At 40.2% G+C, this 23,492-nt stretch overlaps 1 protein-coding gene across 1 annotated transcript in view; it reads left to right on the forward strand.

Annotated features, from left to right (window-relative positions):
• Positions 1–23,492, forward strand: part of LAMA4 (laminin subunit alpha 4) — a 146,581-nt gene that overhangs the window by 29,688 nt on the left and 93,401 nt on the right. The window contains exons 2-4 of the mRNA XM_028104167.2: positions 5,780–5,881; positions 14,586–14,710; positions 21,330–21,410. Of these exons, the coding sequence (XP_027959968.2) occupies positions 5,780–5,881; positions 14,586–14,710; positions 21,330–21,410 (308 nt within the window). The remainder of the gene's footprint in view (positions 1–5,779; positions 5,882–14,585; positions 14,711–21,329; positions 21,411–23,492) is intronic.

Consider the following 23,492-nt stretch of genomic DNA (forward strand, 5'->3'; position numbering starts at 1 on the left):
GGGATGCAGACTGGACTATACCTCAAAAAAGCATGACTTCAGAATCTTAAGAAAATTCAAAAAATGTTCTGTATGATGACAATATTATTAGTTTCAGTCACTGTTCTCAAAGGACTTCTTCATATGAGGACAAAAACTATCAATCAACTGTATAAATGCTATCCTCTTTGTTAAGAAACAGTCTCACTTTGTTCTATTATCTTATGAAATAATTAGTATAATAATTAATATTGTGATCATATGACCTCTGGAAATAACGCCTTCTGCAATAATATCGACATATGCTGTCACTCCCAGTTCCTTTAAATATAAGTGGTATATGGGTACACCATACCAATTTCTTCCTAAAGTTCCATCTAATTCTAATTTCTATAAATGTAAAATTAGTCAAGTACACACATTGATTTTTACTCAAAGCCAGGCACCATACTGATGATAACAAAGTAAGCAAATGACAATCTCCACTTTTAGTCTTTGAAGGCAGAAGTAAATGTTATTGATTAATCCAATCAGTGTTCAAGCAGGAGTCAAGCTGTAATAATATAGTAGCTAATGAGGAGAGCTGTAAAAAGTCTACAAATGATTTAGTGGAAAGTAATTAGTCAAAATGATAACTGGGCTGAAATATTTGTTTAAAGAGTAGATAGTCCCATTCAATGATTTTCATATATTAGTAACTTTATATATTTTAAGTATGTATCCATTTTTTAAGATTTTTTTTTCTGGAGTTTAAAGGAAAGATTTTACATTTTTATCCATTTCAGCTGCTTTGGACTGTTTGTAGCAGCAAAAAGTTAGAAATAACCTAAATGTCCAATAAAAGGGATTGGGTTAATATATATTAACAGTACACCAGATGGTTAAGAGCTCAAACCCAGGAGTCAAACAAAGAATCTAAACCCTAGGTCCACCCTTTCTCATCTGTGTTACTTGGTCTGCATAACAAACCCTATAAGCTACAAAGACTCATCTGTAAATTGTAGGTGACAGCTATTACCTTCATAGGGCTATTGTGGGCTAAAATGAGAGAGGTGAGGTCACAACATGACCAATGCAGTGACTTAAACAGGGTAAATATTTATGTTCAATTAATTAAAGTTTCAATTAAATAAATTTGTATCCTTCCTTTCTTTCTTTTCTTCCTTCCTTCCTTCCTTCCTACCTACCTCTTTTTTGTTTTTATGAGAAGTAGCATGTTATACTAGAGAAAGGACAAAATTTAGATCTGTCTTTGGATTTAGAACTCCTTATAAAGCAGTGTGACACCGGTTACATTTCTCATCTTCTCTGACCAGCAGTTTGTTCATTTCCAAAATGCAGATACTTATACCTAATGCACAGAGTTGTTACAAAGAGCAAATACCATAATGTGGATGAAGGACTTACAACGCTTGGCACATAGGCCCTGTATTGTTGTTATTATTATTGTTGTTGTTGTTGTTGTTATTTTAAGGCCTAGGCACCATCCCAAGCAGTATAAGCCCTCTGAATGCTCTCAGTTCAGCTACCCATGTGTTTATACAGTTGTATGCTATAGGTCAGGTCTTCTCACATGGGCAAAAGTGTTCAGTGTCATCTAAAAATTGATTATAACACTTCTCTTGCTCACACACACACATATATAAACATAAACACCATCTTCATTTAATAAATTGTGGAGAATATTCCAAAAGAAACCGGGCAGACATCGATTTTCTCTGTGGGAAGACCACTCAGATTTCAAAGTCTCTAAATAACACAAGTCTTGGAATCACTAAGCCAAGAGATTGCTAACCAGGAACAAAACTAAAAATAACTCTGCTTTCATTTTTGAAATTATCTGCCTTTTAATGTTATAACAAAGGTCAGTTTTGCCAGTTCCTACAGAATTTCAAGAAGAGATTTAGTAAAAATTAACAGAACTTTCTGGAGCCAGGACAAAACATTTCTAAATAAAAGGAACAACATTACAGAGCTCTTCCTTGAGGATACTCAAACTTCTCTTGAACCACTTAATTATTTGCCATTCTAAGAAATCCTCTAAGGTTCTGCCACACAGAGCGTCCAAGATATCCGGTGCATGTCATAGTGGCATCAGAAGCACCTATGCCCAAGGCTTTCATTAGCCTAAATGGTGCCTTTACACAAATTTAAAAATGGTGGCTCCCCTCTGGACAGATGACTTAGAAAACACAATCTTTCAGGTGTACAAAGCCCAGCAGGAAAGAAGTTGGCCGGGTTTCCGCCCCACGTCATCCTCTCCATAGGGTGCGCCACGTGACCCTATCCCTGCCTCCCTTTTCCTTCCCATCTGCCACAGTTTAAGAGACTGGAGCCAAGTCCATTTCACACAAGGTCAGAGCCTTAGCCTGGGGAGTGGGTAAGTGGATAATGACAGACTCTCTGGGTGAAGTCACCTCCTAAACTTGGCATAATATAGAGATTTCATTGAGCACAGTCCAGTCTAGGCAGTGGCTGCCTGGCCTGTGTTGAAAAAGACTGGAGACCAAATCCAGCCCTAGTAGGGAGCAGCGGCTATATTAGCAGCATAAACCATTGGTTCCCAACAGCACATATGCTTCAGATTTCCTATCCTAGTCCCAAACTGTTGAAATCACAAGCATTTGTGGAGCAATTAATATGAACAAGGCACTGTGAGATGCTTTAGGGCAATCCTTAATCACACATTGGAATCTTCAGGGGACTTTAAAAAAAATAAATAAAAAACAAAACCAGATCCTTGTAATTCTTCTGTAAATCCAAAGCTATTTTAAAATTCAGAATTTATCAAAAAAAAATTTTTTTGCTATGCCTATTTGGGATTTTTTTCTGTATTGTGCAATTTTTTTTTAATTTTTGTTCTTTGAATATGAATCTCTTGATTTAACTAAGCCCTCAAGGACATAAGGGATTAACTGCTGTCATATTCAAAATGATGCATTTTTCAGGGCAAATCTTAATTCTCTCTGTCTTCTTTAGATGAAAGAGCAGCAAAAATGCCTAAAAGACTTAAACTAGTATCAGTTTCGAGCACCCTTACTGAAACTTGATCCGTTGGGCCAGAGGCAGGTCCTTACTATAGCTGATAATACAAGTAGATCTTCTCACATTCTGTTTCCAGGCATCACTACCAGATTCCCTGCCACCACCAGCATGCTTTTCCCCTCCTAATACACCTCCAGTCTTTGCCCCACTCACTGGGACTCACAGAAACAGAGACCAGAATGGTGGTCGCAGGGGCTGGGGAGCAGGGGAAATGGGGAGAGGTTATCAAAGGGTACAAACTTCCAGTTACAAGATTAATGATTAACAAGTTCTGAACATCCAATGTATGGCCCAATGATTATAGTTAATAATACTGTATTATATACTTGAAAGTTGCAGAGAGAGTACATCTTAAATGTCCTCATCACAAAAAGGAAATGGTAATCATGTGACATGACAGAGGTATTAGCTAAAGCTATGCTGGTAATCATTTTGCAATATATACACGTATCAAATCTCACGTTGTACACCTTAAATGTATGCAATGTTAAATGTCAATTATTATTTCAATAAAGCCGGGGGAGGGAGTAAAAGGATTCATTAATTTAAATAAGTAATTTTTAAATATAATATTTATTTTATAAAAAATACAGATTTTTTTTGGTTCCTCTGTCAGAACTCCTGAAGGAGAGGTTCCCCATATGTCCATTCACTGGTCAGTTAGAGATCACAGAAAGCCCTGTTTTGGAAACTACTGAGATAACTAAGCCCCTTGCTATTCTTATCCATTCCTCTGATAATTAAAACCCTCTTCATGCCAAACTGCAGGATGCAACACATTCATGCGGCATCAATCTTATGTCTTATAACAAGGATATATTTCTAATAAAATAGAGAAGTTTAAGGTACATGGCACATAGGTTAATTATTGCTTTGTGAATCTTTTTCTGATATATATGTATATCCTTATATATTTACATAGTTATATGTATGTCTGTATACTGCATCACGGTTAAAACATGTATTTTTTTTAAGATTTTATTTTTTTTAAGTAACCTCTACACCCAATGTGGGGTTTGAACTTACAACCCAGAGATCAAGAGCCACATGCTCCACAGACTGAGCCAGCCAGGTGTGCCCTAAACAAGTATTTTTTATATTCTGAAACAAAATTCAAAAACACATAAACTTAGGTGGTCTATATTAAATGCTTCTTGCTGCAGTTTTAGCAATTTCCCCTCTCTATTGTTCCCTAGTGGAAATTGAGAAAAAGGTTTCCTATCGACCACAAACTCTCCAATATAAATTAGAAATCAGTCCCCTCTCTGCCTTACTTTCTCTCACTTAGAAAGATGGAATTTCTTCACCTTTTCTTTATGGACAAATGCCATTATTCTCTGTTCAACTTCCTCCCAATTGAATATATTAGATTTTAGATTTCAGGTCCAAACTGATGGTGTTTTTATACTGTGAATAGTGTTCAGTGGTTCTTTCTTTACAGAGAAAAAAGCAAGAGGAAATGGGTTTGCATAGCAGTCAGAGGGACTTCAGCCAGATAGAATGAAAAATTTCCTGGTGGTCAAGATAGTACAAAGTACAATGAGTCAATGAAATGGGGGGGAGGGGGCGATGTGAAATCTCCTACTCTGTAAGTTTGTGGAAACAACCTAGATCCTTATCTGTCTGGAATTCTTTAGAAGTGAATCTGTCTGACAGGCAGGGAGTGGACTTCCAGGTCTCTAATGCCATTGCCTCCTTGCATCATTAAGACATTCTGAAGAAACATAAGCTACATATTCACAACTCCAATCACATAAACCAGCAATTTATGGGTGACTCGGTCATTAAGTGTCTGCCTTCGGCTCAGGTTGTGATCCCAGAGTCATGGGATCGAGCCCCGCATTGGGCTCCCTGCTCAGCCAGGAGCCTGCTTCTCCCTCTCCCACCCCCCTGCTTGTGTTCCCTCTCTAGCTGTCTCTCTCTCTGTGTCAAGTAAATAAAAAAAAAAAAAAATCTTAAAAAAAGAAAACCAGCAACAATCTTGCAAAGTTTCTCAACTGGAGCACAAAGGACATTGGCGGGGGGCAATTCATCGTTGAGCAGGTTGACTGGTGCATCTCAAGATGGTTTAACATCACCACAACCCACTTAGCACCTCTAGGTATAATGATTTCATCATAAGAATGAGGGAAAATATTGTGTTCCTCACAGAGCTATGAGAATAAATGAAATATAGGAACAGCACCCACACAGGACCTGACAAGTACAAGAACTCATTAACTTCTCTGCCCCTCCCTTTCAAATGTTAAGATCTGAAGAGAAACAATTTTTTAAGAGCCCAAGCATGAAAGACACATCTCTGAGAGGTTATGCTATAGCCAGTAATTTCTGAAACCGTAAGTCTTTATTTATAGGGAGCATGAAACAATTCCTCACCCTCACCAATTGTCATGGTTTGATTTGGTTTGGTTTGGTTTGGTTTGGTTTGGTTTGGTTTGGTTTGGTTTGGTTAGAAAACATTAGAAAAATTCTTTCTCCTTCACTGTTCCCGAAAATCTTCTTATTCTTCCTTATAATATTAGGACAGTGTTAAAGATGTTCCTATTCCCCTGAAAAGTTAAAAAAATAAAAAGGGGGAATATAACCAAAAAAATTAATATACATCACTGAATCACAGTATAAATGGTTCATTCTAGTACACTTTGTAAAGAAATATTTAAATAGTTTAATTAGCATCTCCTCTTAATCTTGTCAGAAAATATTGACCAAAGAGGTCTTTCCAATAAAGACAATATTTTTGTTGTGTCTGTTTCAGAAATGTGGTGCTGGATTCTTTCTCGCCCAGTCAGGAGAATGTATGCCTTGTGGCTGCAACGGTAACTCTGATGAGTGCTTGGACGGCTCTGGATTCTGTATGGTAGGTCGGGGCACCTGTCACTTTTCATATACTTCACTGGGCTTCTGCATCTTCAGCGGGAACCAAATACTCTTCCTGCACGTCTGAGCTCCCTAGGAAAGAGCTAATCAAGCTCTCTTTTTACCCTCACCTTTTCCTGTAAGACACGTCATAGAAACTACTGGTGACTATAAGTGGCCATCAAGGCGTAAGTATGACGGTGCATGTGCTCCTAGAGGGAACTGACCTAGCAGCCTCGGCAGCTGGTGTCTACCACAGGGCCAAGGGTGAAGGGATTGAAAACTGGACACAGAGGAGGAAATCATCCATCCAAATTCCTCTGTAATAGTATAGTTTGCCATGTGTTTGGCTTCAATCTACATAAACCAGAAGAATAAAACTGTTGTTTCATAGCTTATTTTACAACTTAAGATAGGTCTATAGACCAAGATTTGTTTTTTTAAAAAAAAAGGTTTGAACCAAATAGCTAATAAAACTGAAAACTTTGGCCTTGTGGTCTTTGTAATTCTGTGTTTCAGCCCCCAGAAGACTTTTTTCCCCTTAACTGCAACAAATTCCCCAACTAACTGTTCTTCTGTTGAAGTATCATAGAGACTTGTGGAGGACACTGGGGAGACTTCTAGCAAAAAGGGCTTGCCGTACCTTTTCTGTGTTCACTGAATGGACTGACAGCTTCGTGAAAATGGCTATTGAAATATTTACCAGAAATGACTTTAGTAGAAGTCCTAGGAGGCATTTCTAAAGACTTATGTCCTATGATCATGTTTTCCTTCAGGAGCTATACCACACGGCAGGAAAATTAGATTCTTCAAGATCCTATGAGGCAGAAGAGGCTTTCCAAAACTGCAAGAGTATTTTTGCATAAACTACAAGAATTCTTAATTAAACACACCCTATTTACCTCAAAATTAGTATAATTATCCCTATTAAGCAGATCATTTTGATTGTAAGTGGTCTCCAAGGTGTGCGCACGGAGGTGCTATTTTACCCATTGTAGATGCATTACATTAAGATGCAAATTAGAACATTTCATCTACTTTGAACCCAGCAGTTGCCACTTTTCTAGAGACAGAGAGAATGGAGTGGCAAACACTAGACAGGGCGATTTCTTTGTAGTGTTTGTTTAGTCCTGGTGTTTCTGTCTTCCCCCTCCCCCCATCTTCTTAAATAACCTTACATCCAGGATGTCCTCTGTAGCCGTGTAGGCACACGCAGCTGCCGAAGCCTGCCCCTTTCTAATGCTTCCATCTCCGGTTTCCTGTTATTTTAATCCCAGTGACATTTGAAAAGAAAATCCCATGGATGCACTTGAACTAATAATGTACATCTCTGATAATTTGACCAATTAAAGGCTCTTTGTTATCTGGTTTTTTGAAAGAGAAGACAATAGGGACTGGCAGACCCATCAGCTGCCATCAGGAAGCCAGTAAGATGGAAGACTGAAATAGAAGGGCAAAAAGTCCCTCCTGGGGCACGTGTGGTGATGAGCACTGGGTGTTATACACAACTAATGAATCACTGAACACTACATCAAAAACTAATGATGTACTATATGTTGGTTAACTGAACATAATAAAAACATTAAATTAAATTAAATTTTTAAAAAGTCCTTCCTGCAAGTGCCTGTGAAGAGCTATGACAAAGCCACTCTTCTTACATAGGAACTGTTGTGGTTTTATCTATGACCTAGACATGAGTTCTGAGAGGACGGTCCTCACGTGATTCCTTCACAGCTCCTGGGCATATGAAGTTCTAATAAAAGTTTGGGAATGGACTGGGGTGTAAACTCATGCCCACTCAAGGAAACTGCCCATCTTCCTGCAATTACTTTGTTCTAAGACAGAATATTTTAAAAAGAAAGAAAGAAATAGCCATCCTACTCATCCTAATGGGGAGCCCCCCACCCCAACTCTACACAGATGGAAATAGCTTTTTTCCCTGATTGAAGTAATATATGCTCAACATAAAAAACAAACAAAACAATAATACAGCTATGTACTGTACATGAAATTCAGAGTGAAAATCACCCACATTCTTATCTCCCAGAGCTAAATATATATATGTATATTCTTATACATTTAATTTAGAAAGACCAAAAAAGGATGTAACTTGTATTGAATTATATGTAAGTAGTGAACAGAGAGGCTTGCCAACATAGAAAGAATATTTTGTCACTTAGGTGGTAAATGTATTGCCAGTGGTATCCCACTGGAATCAAACTCAGATTTTCCTATTTCCTTTGGCATCCCCGCTTTGGCCTCCTGGTGGAGTGGGACCGGTTATCAGTTCCTGCCCTGTAGCTCCTCCATCCAGCTCATCTGGTTCTCAGGGCACCAGAGAAGAAGGAGTGAGTCAGAGGAACACTTCCTTGCAGCCGACCATGGGCCTGGGTTTCCATCAGTTCTTACCGTTTGCCTGACTAACTCATTTCTCCCATCTTCCACACACAGCCAAAATTAAAAGGCCTTTTATTTCATTTTAATTTTGTTTTTATTTTGAAAGCTTATAATGCCTCCCTCCACCTTGCCCTCCCCCAGGTGTTTCTAATTCTTCCTCCATTCCAATGTCCAATTTCAATTTGACCTTATATTTTACAGACTGATTTTAAGGAACTAAGCCATTTGACAATAAAGTACAGAGTAGACAAAGTTAGGCTCCCATTTTAGACATAGCAAAGAAACTTAGAGTTGTCTTCACAAGAGGGATACTAACTCTTCTAACGCAGAAAAGTGGCTAAGTGAAAAGTGGCTTCATGAATGAAATCTAACATGTGTGCGGTGTTTCCAAAAAGCTACCTTGCATCTTATCAGAACTAGAATGCACTGGAAAGCGTTCTCAGCTGAGTCAGCCAGACAGGGCCCCAAAGGCCAGGAAACTCCTGTGGACATGGCAGACTCTCTAGGAAAGCTCCAGAAGGAGGTATGAGAAAGGAATTAGGGGAAGAAACAGGTAAAAGCAGACAAATGGCTGGTGGTAGGAATGTTTGGTCCCTAATAACCCATATTTTATCCCAAGTGTATGGGCTAGGTACAGAGAATTAAGAAGAGGCCTTGACTAAGGCCAGTTCCCATCTAAAGAATCTTCTCATCATTAGGAGAAAGCCAGGAGCCCACTGACCAGAACTAGAGTGGAGAAAATCTGACTTGAAGTTTACCATAGAAACAGGGCTCCTCAGGTTCCTTTTTGATTCAGGATTGGTTGGTCTATTGATTTCATCTAACCATTTAACAAATAAGCATTTTTTTTTTTTGAGCTCCACCTATGTGCCAGACACTATTCTAGGATTTGGGTTAAGTGGTTTCCACTGTGTTGGGTTGAAGGACTGTAGGAACAGAAACACCTACTTGAAAGTGCTTCTGGACATGACCAATATGGTAAAGGTCAAGGTATGAGGACCATGGGAGCCTCTACATGTGTTTCTCAGCACAGAGAAACACATGTAGAAATCCCTATCTGCTCAGTGACAACCAAATGAAAAATTAAAAAGATTTCAGGGTCTGTCCCAGCATTGCAGGAAAAATTTTTTTTCTAAATCTGAATAAGAATATTCAGGTTTAAAACTATTAAAAGAACAGCAAAAATATCATTGAAATCTAAAGAGACGCCCATTAAGCTGTTATCTGGCTGGTGGAAACATGGATGGATTTTTATTTTCTTTTTACTTTACAGTATGCCTCCCTAAATTCTCTGCAACTGTCTGTAGTAATTTTGTAGTTAAAAAGATATTGATATTCAAATGGACTTCTACCCCACCCTAAGCATAATGGAGAAAGGGAAGTAATCCAATATACTGAAAGCTAATGAATTTTTTATTGCTCTCAAAGCCTAATTAAAACTTCATTCAGGAAAGCAAAGATATTACATCTCTAATTTCTGCAGACACTAGCATTTTTCTCATGCTTTTCAAACTCTCCTTTATTATGTGTGTAAGACAGAAATCAACCAATGTAAGTTCCTGTAAGACTAAACATGTGTGATTAATAAACCAGCACATTCATTAGACATCCCAGAGCAAGAAAAAATTGAGTTATAGAGACTTCTTTTTCCTGTTTTACTTGCAACTATAAAGTTGGTATCTAGATCAAGTGCATAATTCTTACATCAGAATTTTGACAATTTTCCAATATAGTGCAACTTGGAAACCCCCAAATTTTGCAAACAGAGATGGATTTGGTTCCATGCTAACTGAAGTTTCGAAACAAAGTCAGAAAATTGTATATCCAAAGAATTTAGAGTCTTCTGTTGCTTTGTGCCCAGTCACATGAGAACATAATAGGAACTGAACGCAAATAAGTTCCCTATACATTGCTCATGTTTCTTCTTCCAACCCTGAATGTGTTCCTCTTCTTATGTTCTCCATCTCAGTTAATGACAGCATCATTCTGCCAAATACTAAGATGTCCCAGAGGCTTCATCAACTTCCTTTTCCTCTTCCCCAACATTCAACCCCGGAGAAAGCCCCTTCTCTTCTCTGCCATCCCACTGCCTTAATTCACATCCACAACATCCCTCCCAGACCAGAGCCATGACTTCTCAATGACTCATCATGCCCTGCTCCAGACGCTCCTTCCCCTAATCTGTCTTCCTTACCAGCAGTGGAGACATCTTTCAACCTGATCAAGGCATTCTCCTTTCTAAATTCTTCCAGGGCTTTCTATTCCTGCCGCCACTGAGCCGCTCACTGCCACCAAAACTAACTCTGTACATGCAGAGTCTGTGTCTGAATTTGTGCTCCCCTGCTCTCTACCCGGGATTTCTTGTTGATCCTTCAAGGCCTAGTTCAAATGTCATCACCTCCATTAGGTCTTCAACTTTCTTAGGGAAAGCCAGAACCTTTGCTTTCTCTTCGTCCCATAGTAGGTGTATCCTTTATACGTACCTCAGTCATAGCACCTAGCACACTATATCATTGTTTGTTGGCCTCTCTGTGTCCTTCACAAGCCTGGGAGTTACTCAAAGGCATGAACCAGGCCTTTTTCATAAAATGACACATAAATGAATCTGGTCTTCTTCATTTTAATAACAGTCACAACTCGTTGCCTGTCGTGATACCAGCTGAATCCAGGCTTGTTAAATGAATGAATGAATTAGTAAAATAACAAACCAACAAATGCAAAAACCTTTAATTTTATAATTTATGAGACTCTTGGGTCACTCTTCATTGCAGTAAAATGTACGGTCTCTTTATGCTAGACACTCAGGCTCAGGCCCAATGCTGAGGAACTAACAAACAGTGTTACTTATTCTAGGTGTTTCTATTTAGAGCTTGCTTCTCCAAGTATAGTCTAGACCGGCAGCACTGGTGATACTTGGGAGCTTGTTAGAAAGGCAGGTACTCAGGCCCCACCCCAGACATCCTGGATCAGAATCTGCATTTTCACAAGAACCCCAGGGCACTGGTGTGCACCATGAAGTTTAAGAAGCACTGATCTAGACAGAACAGAAGTTTTCAAACTTCTGGTCTCATGAGCCCTTTGTGCTCATAAGAATTATTCAAGTTGCCAAAGAGTTTTGTTTGTGGGGATTATCCATATTTACTGCATTTGAAATAAAACTGTAAATAGATCTTTAAGGGGAGGGGTGCGCCTGGGTAGCACAGTTAGTGGAACGACCTACTCTTGGTTTCAGCTCAGGTCATGATCTCAGGGTCATGAGATCAAGCCTGGCATCGAGCTCCGTGCTCAGCACAGAGTCTGCTCGAGTTTCTCTCTTCTGCTCCCCCTGCCTCTCCCCACTACCTGCACCCACACCTCGCTCTCTCTATAATAAATAAATAAATCTTTTTTTAAAAGGGAATTTAAAACTGAAAGTTTCTCTAGTTTTTCTTGTTAATTTATTTGAAAATAGCAATAAATCCATTGCATATTAGCATAAGTAATATGCTTTTATAAAATATAAACATATTTTACAAATTAAAAATATTGTTCATGTTTGGCTTAAGAGAAGACAGCTGGATCTCATATCTGTGGTGATATGTCCGTGTCATGTAGCCCCAGAAGCCCCAGCCTCTACCTTACACATATGAGAAAATGAGAGTCCAAAAGATAAATAAAATCTTACTGTTATTAGGAGAATGGTTTTGACCTTCCTAGACACCGGAATCACAGATCTGGGTAGACTATAGTCTTGCATAATCATGTGACAAACTACATGAAGGCCAACTTGATCCTCTTAGGCCTTCTTCCTCCATTAAACTGGTTCTGTGGCCAAGTTATCCAGACAGCATTTCTCATGTGAAGAACCACAGCTGATGCCCAAATGCCATTCCTCACACCTATCCACTTATCTGCCTCACTGTCTCCATGTAGCTTTCTTAACAACTGGCCAAAGATTCAGAGTGCTTTTTTCATTTTTAAGTGGGGTCAGTTTTATTAAAAAATAAATCCTCCCCCCACCCTCAACGACACACTTATTTGTCATTGTCATTTTTCTTTTTAGTTTTTTAAATGTCAGAGCATTGAAGGTCAAGGCATATTTGCAATCCCAGAGTAAAAGTTTTCAGAGCTAGAAGAAAATTTACAGGCCATCCCAACTGGATTCTCATTTCTCAGATAGGGAATAGAGACCCAAAGAGTCAAGTGACTTGTTCAAAGTCCACCGGCTAGAAAATAGAAGCAGTAGGGCCCTTGGTCCCTGCCTCCAGTGCTAACTATCTCTGCCAATCTTCCAGAATGTACATCAGCGCCTTTTAGGGAATTCCCTAACAAACCCTTGAAAGGAAGGCAGATGAGGAAAGTCAGCATTCCCTCCCTGAGCATTTAGAGGTCCAGGAGATCTGGTGGCTTTGCCCTGGAGGGTAATTTTTCCCCGTGGTTGCCATGGCAGAATTAGAGCCCTGACAAGGAGTCCAAAGCACCCAACAAGCCATAAGGAGGCAGCTTCTTTTTGCAGCTTAATAGGCATTTCAGGCAGGAAGAATGATCTAACATCTTCCAACAAGCCTATTTTCTTCTGCACAGATGAGCTTTGTCCATCCAACGAGGACTCAGACAAATTTGACCTCAGCCTATGAGCAGCCATACCAGGTTGCTTATGGCTTAGATTCCTGGTAATTGGGCAAGGCTTGTTAGTTTTCCCTGGAATGTGAGATTGCCACTGATTTTGAGCCGATTGGCGTCCCTGTTACCTTCCTCTATGTGCTCCAGACATTAATTCACCCTTTCCCACTTTTTCTTTCCTTTTTTCCCCCACAAATATTTTTTGAAGATTGACTTAGTTCTAGATACAGTGTTAAGAACTGGGGGACATACTTGTTAACAACCTGTCGCCTGTACATCATACTTTATTTTTCAGTTTCTCATTGATCTGTCAGGCACTCGGAACTGGCCTCTAAATTCTGTTCTGTTAACATAATTCTAATCAGGGGCCAGAGATTGTCCATACCTAATGGTTGACCAAATGCCCAAAGAGCGTTCAACCATGATAGCCTGTTGCCCACATTAGAACTCTGCCCTTTTGATTTGAAGTCCAAACTGTTGGTAAAATAGTATGACACCTTCTAATGTAGTCATTTTATGACTCTTTGGGGAAAGGAGCCTTTTGTCTAACACACTGGAGAAGTGGTATAATACAGGAATTAACAGCCTGGCTGCTGGAACCAGATTGCCTGAGTCTGAATCTCACTTTTGCCTCCTTCCATCTGTGTGACAATTTACTGGGCAATTTATTTAACCTCTCTGTGCCTCCATCTCTTCATATGTAAAATGGGGTAAAAAATAGTAACTTACCTTAGAATTATTATAACAATTAAATTAGTTAACCCATGTGAAATGTTTGAAGCCTTTATTCTGTTTTGTTATTCTATTTTGAACTTCACCGTAGAACACAAGGACAAAAATCAAGAGCTCAGAGTTCACCTTGCTACTGCTCCATCTTGCCTTTCCTTAGGTGCTTCCACAGAGCACTGTTTGAAAACAGTTGTGTCTGTTGAAGCTCTTGTGCATAGATGTTATTAAGGGAATGGATCAAACAAGAGGCTGTCATCCTCTTGGATGACATTCTAATTCTAATGGCATAACTTTTCACTGAAAATCCTATTCAACTTTTATACACTCTGGTGAACGTAAAGATGAAAATATTACAGTGCTAATGGCATTGCCTTGTGCAATCCAGTTCAGTCCTGTTGGAGAAAACTATCAGACTAGCATCACTTCCTCTTTAGAGTACTTGGCAGAAATTAATCCATGAACGTGTCACTGCTGAGTTGACTCCGTTCTACTCAGTACCTACTCTATTTGAGCTGGTACAGTACTGAGAGGCATAATGTATAGCAGAAGGGCTGCTGAGGTTGGGAGCCAATGATAATAGTACCATGTGGGTAGTGGAATGGGGGTAGGAACAGGGAGGGGACATCAGAAGGAATTCCTGGAGGCTTCGAGGCCTACTAAAGATCTTGAAAGATGACCAGGCATTCTAAGCAGAAAAATCAGCCTGATGATGAATTATCCCCTCTGCATGCAAACTCTAAACTCCTCAGGCTGCTAGTGCGCACCTGGAAGTTCAGGATGAAGCCGTCCACCACTGTCCACACTTTCTAGGACTGACTGGGGCCAACATGGCTATTTTGTGCTGACCAGTACTGACCACACAATCAATTCCATCAGCCTGACATCCCCTTTCCTTCGAGTACTGTTTGGTTCCCAGATACGTTGCGTACAGCATTTCTTTTGTGTCTTTGTCAATTTTCCTATCTTTTGCCTCACAGCACTGCCAGCGGAACACGACAGGAGAGCACTGTGAGAAATGTCTAGATGGTTACATCGGAGATTCCATCAAAGGACCACCCCGGTTTTGCCAGCTGTGTCCCTGTCCCCTACCCCACGTGGCCAAGTAAGTTCTGAGAGAAGAGGTTCTCTTCTGCGGCTTGTCCCCTTAATTATGTATTTTTCATTTTTACTCCATCCAGAGTTCTCAGGTTTTCCCACATTAGTGGAAAGACTGAGTACCTCATATTGAGATGAGATGGGAAAAGATATAGGAAAGTTTCTTTAGCCTAAATACACTGTCAGGGAAACATAAGCATAGCATAACATAAGTGGTATGGGTGATCACCGCGTTCCCAAAATATTAGGTAGCATCATAAGGCCAATGGAGTCTTCAAGGATTTTATAAGCAAGGTTAGTTTCTTGGCTGTCCCTTGACCTAGAGAGATCACAACTGGTAATGCAAACAGACTCATAATCCAGGACTTTTCGTAGCAGTGTTTCCTCTTACTCTCACAGAGTAGAGGATTTCCTACATGTGGTGGCAAACTGTTCAATCAGAATTACAACACAGATAAACAGAATGCATGCTTTAGGCCCATCAGCTCATAAAAGATTTCTAAGAAAACTAATTTTCGCTTCTGGCTATGTTTTGACCTGAGTGAGAAGTTGAAGAGAATAGACATACATCTTAATGGAAAGAGTGGAATTCTTTTCAGGCGCATAATATGTATAAATCCAATAGTCAAGTCATGACTGGCCATTTTATTATCTTAAAAATGACAGAACGTAGAATTAAAATGGTGTAGTGGTCATTGGTTTTCCAAATATCAACCATTTCTCTGATTCTCTGAAGCTAAGTGAGTGTCCTACAATCACTTCATTTCTGACATTAACTAACCACCCAGAGTTAGTCCATACATTAAGTCCCACTTCAGAAACCAGCCACAAATAGGATCCCTAGGCTACTCACATATCTGCTCAGCTAACTATAAATTCAGGGGTTGCCTTAGGTTCAGTAATTCTCTACAATGACTCACAGAACTCAGGAAAGTGCTATACTTACAATTATAGTTTTATTCTAAAGGATATAACTCAAGCCAAATTAAAGAGATGTATAGGGCAGGGTGTGGAGGGGGAGATGGGAGGGAGTAGAGTTTCTGTGCATTTCTGGGTTGTTCACTAACCCTAAAGCTCCACAAGCCTCCTGTGTTGTTTAAGAACTTTATGTATGTTTCATTACACAGTCACGATTGATTAAATCATTGGTGATTGGAACTCAATCTCTATCCCCTCTTTCCTCCCCGAGGAAGGGGATGGGGTTCAAAGTTCCAACCCTGGAACCACGTAGTTTCCACCTCAGACAGACCAGCCCCCATCCTGAAGCTGCTTAGGGGCCCATCAAGAGTCACCTCATTAACATAAACTCAAATCTGCCTGAGAGGGGCTCATTCTGAATAACAAAAGACAGTCTTATCACTCAGGAAATTCCAAGAGTTTTAGGAGCTCTGTGCCAGGAAGCAGGACAAAAACCAAATATATATTTTTTCTTATACCACAAGTAGAAAGAGTAATGAACCTAGGTTCATATCCAGGGTTTGGCACAAAATAGCTGTGTGATCTCAGGCAAGATACTTTCTCTCCATGTCTCACTTTCCATGGGATTTGAGGTCAAGGAAACTAGATTCAGATCTTGGCTAATTTATATATTCCTTTATCTACTTTGGATCTCGGGGTTTTTTTTTCCTGAGTTGTAAGGATCTGCCTCATAGGGTTGGACTAGGATATGTGTGTGGAGCATTTGAGTTGGTGCCTTACAGACAGAAAAGTGTATGCTGGTTACTGGCTTTATTGAACACATGCTTTGTATTTTTTCTAACACTAGTATTTTGCTTACTCTGTGTCAGGCAATGTTCTAAGTGTTTGGATGTAATATTTAGTTGATAGCTAACTTTTAAAAGGCCTGAATGTCACACACACACACACACACACACACACACACACACACACACACACATTCTTATAAAGAGAACAAAGATGACAACCAATTCTCCCCCTATTTTTTTCTTAATTGAACACCAATATCAACTAACATTTCACCTAAAAGCTTGTGATTTGTTCAGATCCTCTGATGAGTCTGTCAGTGAAGAAGTCAAATGTTTTACAGCCCCCATTTTTCTTTAGAAACCACTAAACCGCTTCAGTCCTTACTTTGGATTTTTCATGTCCCATGGTATCAACAATGTGTGCAAAATGGATGGTATTGAGAGGGAAAGTAGGAACCTCAAACATTAAATTTTCTGTTATATTTGGGCACCTGGGTGGCTCAGATGGCTAAACGCCTGCCTTCGGCTCAGGTCATGATCCCAGAGTCCTGGGATCAAGTCCTGCATTGGGCTCCCTGCTCCTAGGGAGCCTGCTTCTCCCTCTGCTTCTGTCTCTCTCCCCCTCTGTCTCTCATGAATAAATAAATAAAATCTTTAAAAAATAAAAAGAAAAGAAAAATAAATTTTCTGTTATACTCACGCAAGTGTGTCCTGATTTATGAGCTCCCTTTGTCTCATCTAGGTATATTCTTTAATTGTTCATTAATATTCTGCTCTCAAACATTAGTCTTAACCACATCCGATGAGATGCTCAGCATACCACTCTCTGGCCATGCTATAGTTATTTTGTTAAATATACCGGCCGCCCATTTTTCAATAACAGGTTCCCCTCATTCTCCCATATAAACGAAGATGCTATATAGCATCATTTGCTCAAAGCAGGTTTACAAGCTCTGAGCTGCAGTTTCTTTGAAAACTGAAGATGAATTAGAAAAGCAATCCTCTAAATTGTATTGTCTGGCTTTTACACTTTTTGCCCCATTCATGTTGATGTGGGAAACAAAGGCAAAAGAAAAAGTTAAATTTCCATACTACTTACAGCCCACTGACAAGTCCTTGAAACCAGAGTGACCTTCCTCTGAGAGCTCAGCTGCCTTGATGTTGACACTTTCCTAAAGGCAAACAAAATTCAGTCTTAGCTTAACATTATCCTGACCCCTCAGGATCCTGTGAGTCTACTCTAAACATATAGAAATTCCTTTCGAAACTTCCTTTACCTCTACCCCCAAGACACATGTGGGCAATCATCCTCCAAGCATATGGCCCACTGATATACATCCGAAGGGTCTCATGACTGAGGGTTTACTAAACAGTAATAAATGACCTTTTCCTAACAATAGCTAGCCCCCTCAGGGTCCTGGAAACCTTGTTTCCAAAATTCCTTGGAGGCTTGTGCTGTCCCTAACCCCCTCCCAACTTGAAAGTATATGATCAGTCAATCATCACAACCCCAGTGCGGCTCTTTCTGCCCACGGGTCCTGTCCCCATGCTTTAATGAAACCACCTATTTGCACCAAAGACGTCTCAAGAATTCTTTCTTGACCGTTCACTCCAAACCCCAGCATTTCCACATCAATATGACAAGACTTTATTACCTAAACTTTAACTTTACCTTCTTGAGATGAGAAACTTTTGGACTGAGAAGTTTTGTCTACATGCAATCAACAAATATTTATCAGGCACTTATTACATGCCAGTCATATACTACCAGTCGCCAGTCACAACAATGAACAAAACAATCAAAATGCCCTGCCTTCATTAAAATAGGTCAAAATACAGCAGCATTTTGAAGCTCCTAAAGCAAATGACTGTTTCACCTTTTCAGCTAGGTTATCCAATATTTCAGTTGATCAAGAAGCTCTTCTGAAGGATCTTTCAAATAGATAAATAAGGGAGAAATTGCCAATTGGGTGATGAGCTTCCTGTCTTGAAGGAGGAAACAGTTTCTATTGGATCACCATTCCCACTCATGCTCTCTGGGTGTGTGAGCAGATCTGGGCTCAAAGGGCAATTGAAGGTCTCAGGCAATGTGCTCTGCCGTTAGGTACATATTCACAGATATGGAAATTGAGGTCTCTAACAGTACACATTTAAAGTTGAAAAGCCTGCTGAAAATTGACACAAAAGAAAAATACCCCCGCATAGAAGTAAAGAACATTATGTGGGAGTGTGGAGGAACTAGGGGAGACCTGCTTTCCCTGAGGTGGCAACAGTCCTACTTGGGGGAAGAGACTGGTTCCAAATAGGGAGGTTGGGATGGGGGTATGGGGGCAGGTGTAATCTGTGCCCACAGAACAGGTCAAATTTGCCTAGGTCTTATAAGGTTCTAGCCTTCGATATGGCTTCATTACTGACTTAGTTAACTATTTTCAAATATCTTATCAAAAACCAAATACCCATTGCCTCTTTCGGCTTTTTAAAAATTCATATTGTTACTTTCTATAAAAATTAAAGTGCCAGGACTTTTATTTGAGCTCACAAGGTCACCTAATATGGAATCCAAATTATGCTTTGAGAGATCCTTTAGTTGAGCCTCCAGACCAGGATTTGGATTTCCAGTTACAGTAGCCACATCAGAAAGCAACAAAATTATCTTGAGGGAGGTAAGCAAGCAAACAGTGTTGAGTCTATTCTTTCTTTAGGTTCCATAAAGGTTTCCAAGAACAAAAGGCTCCCTGCCACTTGGAGAGGGTGCCATGGTTGTTAATGTGGGCTGAGAAAGGTTCTGTGTTTTCATTTCCCTAGCCAAAAACAGACTTTACCCTAAGCAAAATATAAACAATTAATGCTGATAAAAAAAACAAAAAAGGAATCTCAGTGGTTGGCACTGCCTCTGAGTCTCCCTCCACTGAGACCACTGGTCACACAGCTATTCCCAGGGACAATCTGCACAGAGTTCATTTATTTATTTTGGAGTTGGCCAGACATCCTCCCCATCTACTAGTAGTTATGGTAATCGCTCCAATTAAGGAAAATGTCATCTGTTTGAAGCAGCAGGACATTAGCTAAAGGCAGACAACTCCAGACACAGGCAGATGCTTCAGTCCTTCAAGCTGTGGGCAGGCTGCTGGGAGAAACATCTTCAAAGAAGCATGCATGAGGAGTGGTTCTCTTTTCCTCCCCGGCTGCTTGAAGCCTCGCCGCCATCATGAACGACACAGTAACTATCCGGACCAGGAAGTTCATGACTAACCGACTACTTCAGCGGAAACAGATGGTCACTGATGTTCTTCACCCTGGAAAGGCAACGGTACCTAAGACAGAAATTCGGGAAAAACTAGCCAAAATGTACAAGACCACGCCAGATGTCATATTTGTGTTTGGATTCAGAACCCATTTTGGTGGTGGCAAGACAACCGGCTTTGGCATGATTTATGATTCCTTGGATTATGCAAAGAAAAATGAATCCAAACACAGACTTGCAAGACATGGCCTGTATGAGAAGAAAAAGACATCAAGAAAACAGCGAAAGGAACGCAAGAACAGAATGAAGAAAGTCAGGGGGACTGCAAAAGCCAACGTTGGTGCTGGCAAAAAGTGAGCTGGAGATTGGACAACAGAAGGAGTAAAGATGCTGCAGTGGCTTTATCTGTGGTGGTTGTGCAGATTTTTCATGAGAGGATCAATAAACTAAGAATGTTAAAAAAAAAAAGAAAAAAGAAACATGCATGAGGGTTTGTCCACATTCTGGACTCTTAACTGACAGTGTTTTTTTGAAGTAGGCTAAACAATAAGAACAAGCAAAATGAAGAATAAAGGCCAAAGAAGTGTAATTTTACTGAAATGTTTTTAGCCAAACTGACAGAAAAAATACATTGTGGCTATTGCCTTTCACAGCAAAGTATGTATTGTTTTCTGACTGATTTTATAAAGGTCTTCAAACAAAGCAAACACATCCATTTGCTTCCTTCCAAAGACCACTAGGGTAAAATTGCTAATACATGCGGGAGTGAGAGAGCTGCAAGTCACATTCCACTGATGGCACAATACCTAAGCCAATTAATTTGTAAGTCTTTAAAATTTTTCACCCCCCCCCATATGGATGGATTGATGTGTCAATGTAGAATTTTCCAAACATGTGAAGATTTATATTCCATTTCCCCTGCCTTAATAGTTGAACAATATTTTTATTGCTTTTCTGTCCTGTGTCCCTATCTTTATTATCTAAAAAAATCCAACCAAACAAACAACAACAACAACAACAACAACCGCAGTAAATCAAGAGAAGGGTTTCTGTGGACAAGAATCATTTTCCAGGTCCTAGTTATTGCTTGTGTACTTGTTTTGTGAATTTGCTCAAAAGAGTCAGTCCCTGCACCCTTTATTCCCAACCTTTAAGGTACCAACAAAGAAATTAGGGTTCAGTGGGATTATAGAGTACAGTTTAGAGGTGGTTCATGACCTTGAAGAGCGGAAGAGATCTAGTGCAGAAAAAAAAGGGAGCAACTTTCAAATGTACATACAGAAAATGGTGAGAATAAAGAAATTCTCATTTCATCAAAATCACAGGTAACATATAAAATAACTTGATTTTTTTATTTCTGGCTTTGAAGTATGTGTTCCAGATTTGTGTTAAATATTCTAGAAATTCCCACTGCTTCAAGTAAAAATAATTAAGTGCCACTATGGCAAAATAAGTGAGTGGATCTGGGAAATGGTCTCACCAGTGGATGAGCATTTTGGCATTTTCTGTCTGGGCCTGCTAGTCTAAACTTTCCTGAAAGGAAGAAGATTTGATTTAAGTAAAGCAAATGATGACACCCATTAGAACTTGACTGAGACCAAGGTAGAGATGACTAGTTAAGACAATCTTTTCAGTGATGTATGGAATTGACTTCTAATATTCTCTTATAATTCTAGTTTTGCAGAATCCTGCTATAGGAAAAATGGAGCCGTTCGGTGTATTTGTAAAGAAAACTATGCTGGACCTAACTGTGAAAGGTAGGCAAATATAATTCACTATTTTCTGTGTGGGTCGAAGGAAACTTTCTGTTTCTTGCACTCATCAGCTCTGCCATGTTCCCATTCCCTGGGTCTTAAGATGAGAGCATGGAGACTACATTTCAGAACGCTTTGGGGAGGCTTTCCTAAATCCCATGCCCCAGATAGAGCTGGGACAATATGCTCCCCGTGGGTCCAGATTAGGACAAATGGTCAGGTGAAGAGGAAAATGAATATGTATATTTTGAAAGATTCTCTAGATGGTTTTGGTAACACTCCTCTCTCTCTCCATCACTGGGAGCCAGTAATTAATAGAGAGTCTTCCTCAATAGAAAAAATAGGTGGGGGAGAATGCTCTATCAGTCGGTAAAGCAATACACTAACAAAGGCACGAACCCATTATTTAGTCCATTCTTCATACCATCTCCTCCCCTGAAAAGTAAACAAATTTCATGACCGTTTGGGTTTTCTGAATCTCTATCTGTATTTATACCTAAACACCCTTTTTTAAAGTTGCTCTGGGCTTTGCTCAAATAAGAAAGACTTTGGTGACTAAAGATGTGAGCTTCCCCCTGCATGATTTCCTGGCGAGACATTTCCCATCCTCCCCACCTGTCAGTTACTCAATTTTCTCAAATCAAATGGCTTTTGCTAAAAGAGTCTCACAGAAAGGTCTTCTTATTTTTAACAGAAATGGCATTAACATCAGCCTCTCCATGTGGTTGGGCAGCGAGATGATGTGGGTACCATAAAGACAGGGAGGGAAGGACCAGGGGACTTCTCAAGCCTCTGGTCCAGCATCTACACATGCTCACCTCCCAGTGGCGTACTCCCACTGCCCCGAATGTGGGCATAAAAGCCTGGGACTCCAAATGTCAATCTTAAATGATATGCCATCTCACTTCCTCAGAAAACACCCTCTACCTCTCAGAGTCATTCTGGAACCCTTTTTAAAAAGCCACAGTGTCTATGGTGCAGAGAAAATCTCTATACTTGGAGGGCATTGCTATTATGATTATTAAATGTACAAATCGTAGATAATTCCTTCACTGAAGATTTTTTTAAGGGATTTTTCTCTCTTTTTGCTATGAGGGAAGAGGGAACGTGAAGGCCCATGGTGCATATGAATTTCATCCTTCGAGAGGGACAAATAGAGATTTGGTTAATTAATGTTTGTGACACACTCATTCCGTATTTTCTTATTCCGGGACCCAGTAATATGAGACCCCTGACTTACTCACTATCTGGCTCCCTGTGAATCAGAGAGGACTGTTCATCAGCCAGGGATGGAACTTTTTCTCCTCAGTGTCTGAGGTTGAACTCCATTTAGTCTGACAGAGATTGGGCAGTATTATCAGCTAACGGGTGTTCGATGGCCCTGGGATAGACTGCTGACCACATGCAAGGCCTCCCAGAAGTGAAGTCATCTTTGTCCCTCTGGGCTCAGTCCTGCAAAGTTGCACCAGGACACAGATCCAGGTTCTGTCAGTGAGTGCAGGGGGCCCAGCACAGGACAGCATGCCTGCCTCAGATGTGGGATGGTAGATGATAAGTCTCCTGGCCCTGCCATTGCCCTGTAAGGCTTGGTCAGATCTGGGGGAACAGCAGGGTCAAGGGAAGAGCACTAGTTGTCAAATATTGAGGAAATGTCGCTTCAGCCTGGCCGAGGTTGTAGCTCAGCTCCAGCCCTTGGGGATCCTCCTGAGGGAGTTCTTTGAGCTCTAAGTGCCTATTTCCACATCTCCAGAATGGAGAAAATGAAAATGCTCACCTCCTCGGGCGGTCAGGAGGTGATACTGTGAGGTTTTTAGTATGGCACGTGGCACTTAATGCTCGATAAAAATTGCCTGGTGACAGTAGGAGTCACTGTGGCCATTGTCCAGTTCCCACCCCCTGGTATAATGTGTGCCTGGGAGAAGTTGGCTCGTTTCCCTGAATCACAGTTTCCTTAGCCAGAAATGATAGCTTTGAACTAGATAGTGCCCCTTGTTGCTTATCTCCTGTGTCCTCCCTGCTTTACATTCCTCATCTCTCAGCCTGATGATTGCCCTGAGAGCAGGTGTTATTTTGTCATATTGCAGA

This window comes from Eumetopias jubatus, unplaced genomic scaffold, assembly GCF_037043125.1.
Source record: "Eumetopias jubatus isolate StellerSeaLion01/CBP00866 unplaced genomic scaffold, mEumJub1_p1.0 scaffold_6, whole genome shotgun sequence".
NCBI lineage: Eukaryota > Metazoa > Chordata > Mammalia > Carnivora > Otariidae > Eumetopias > Eumetopias jubatus.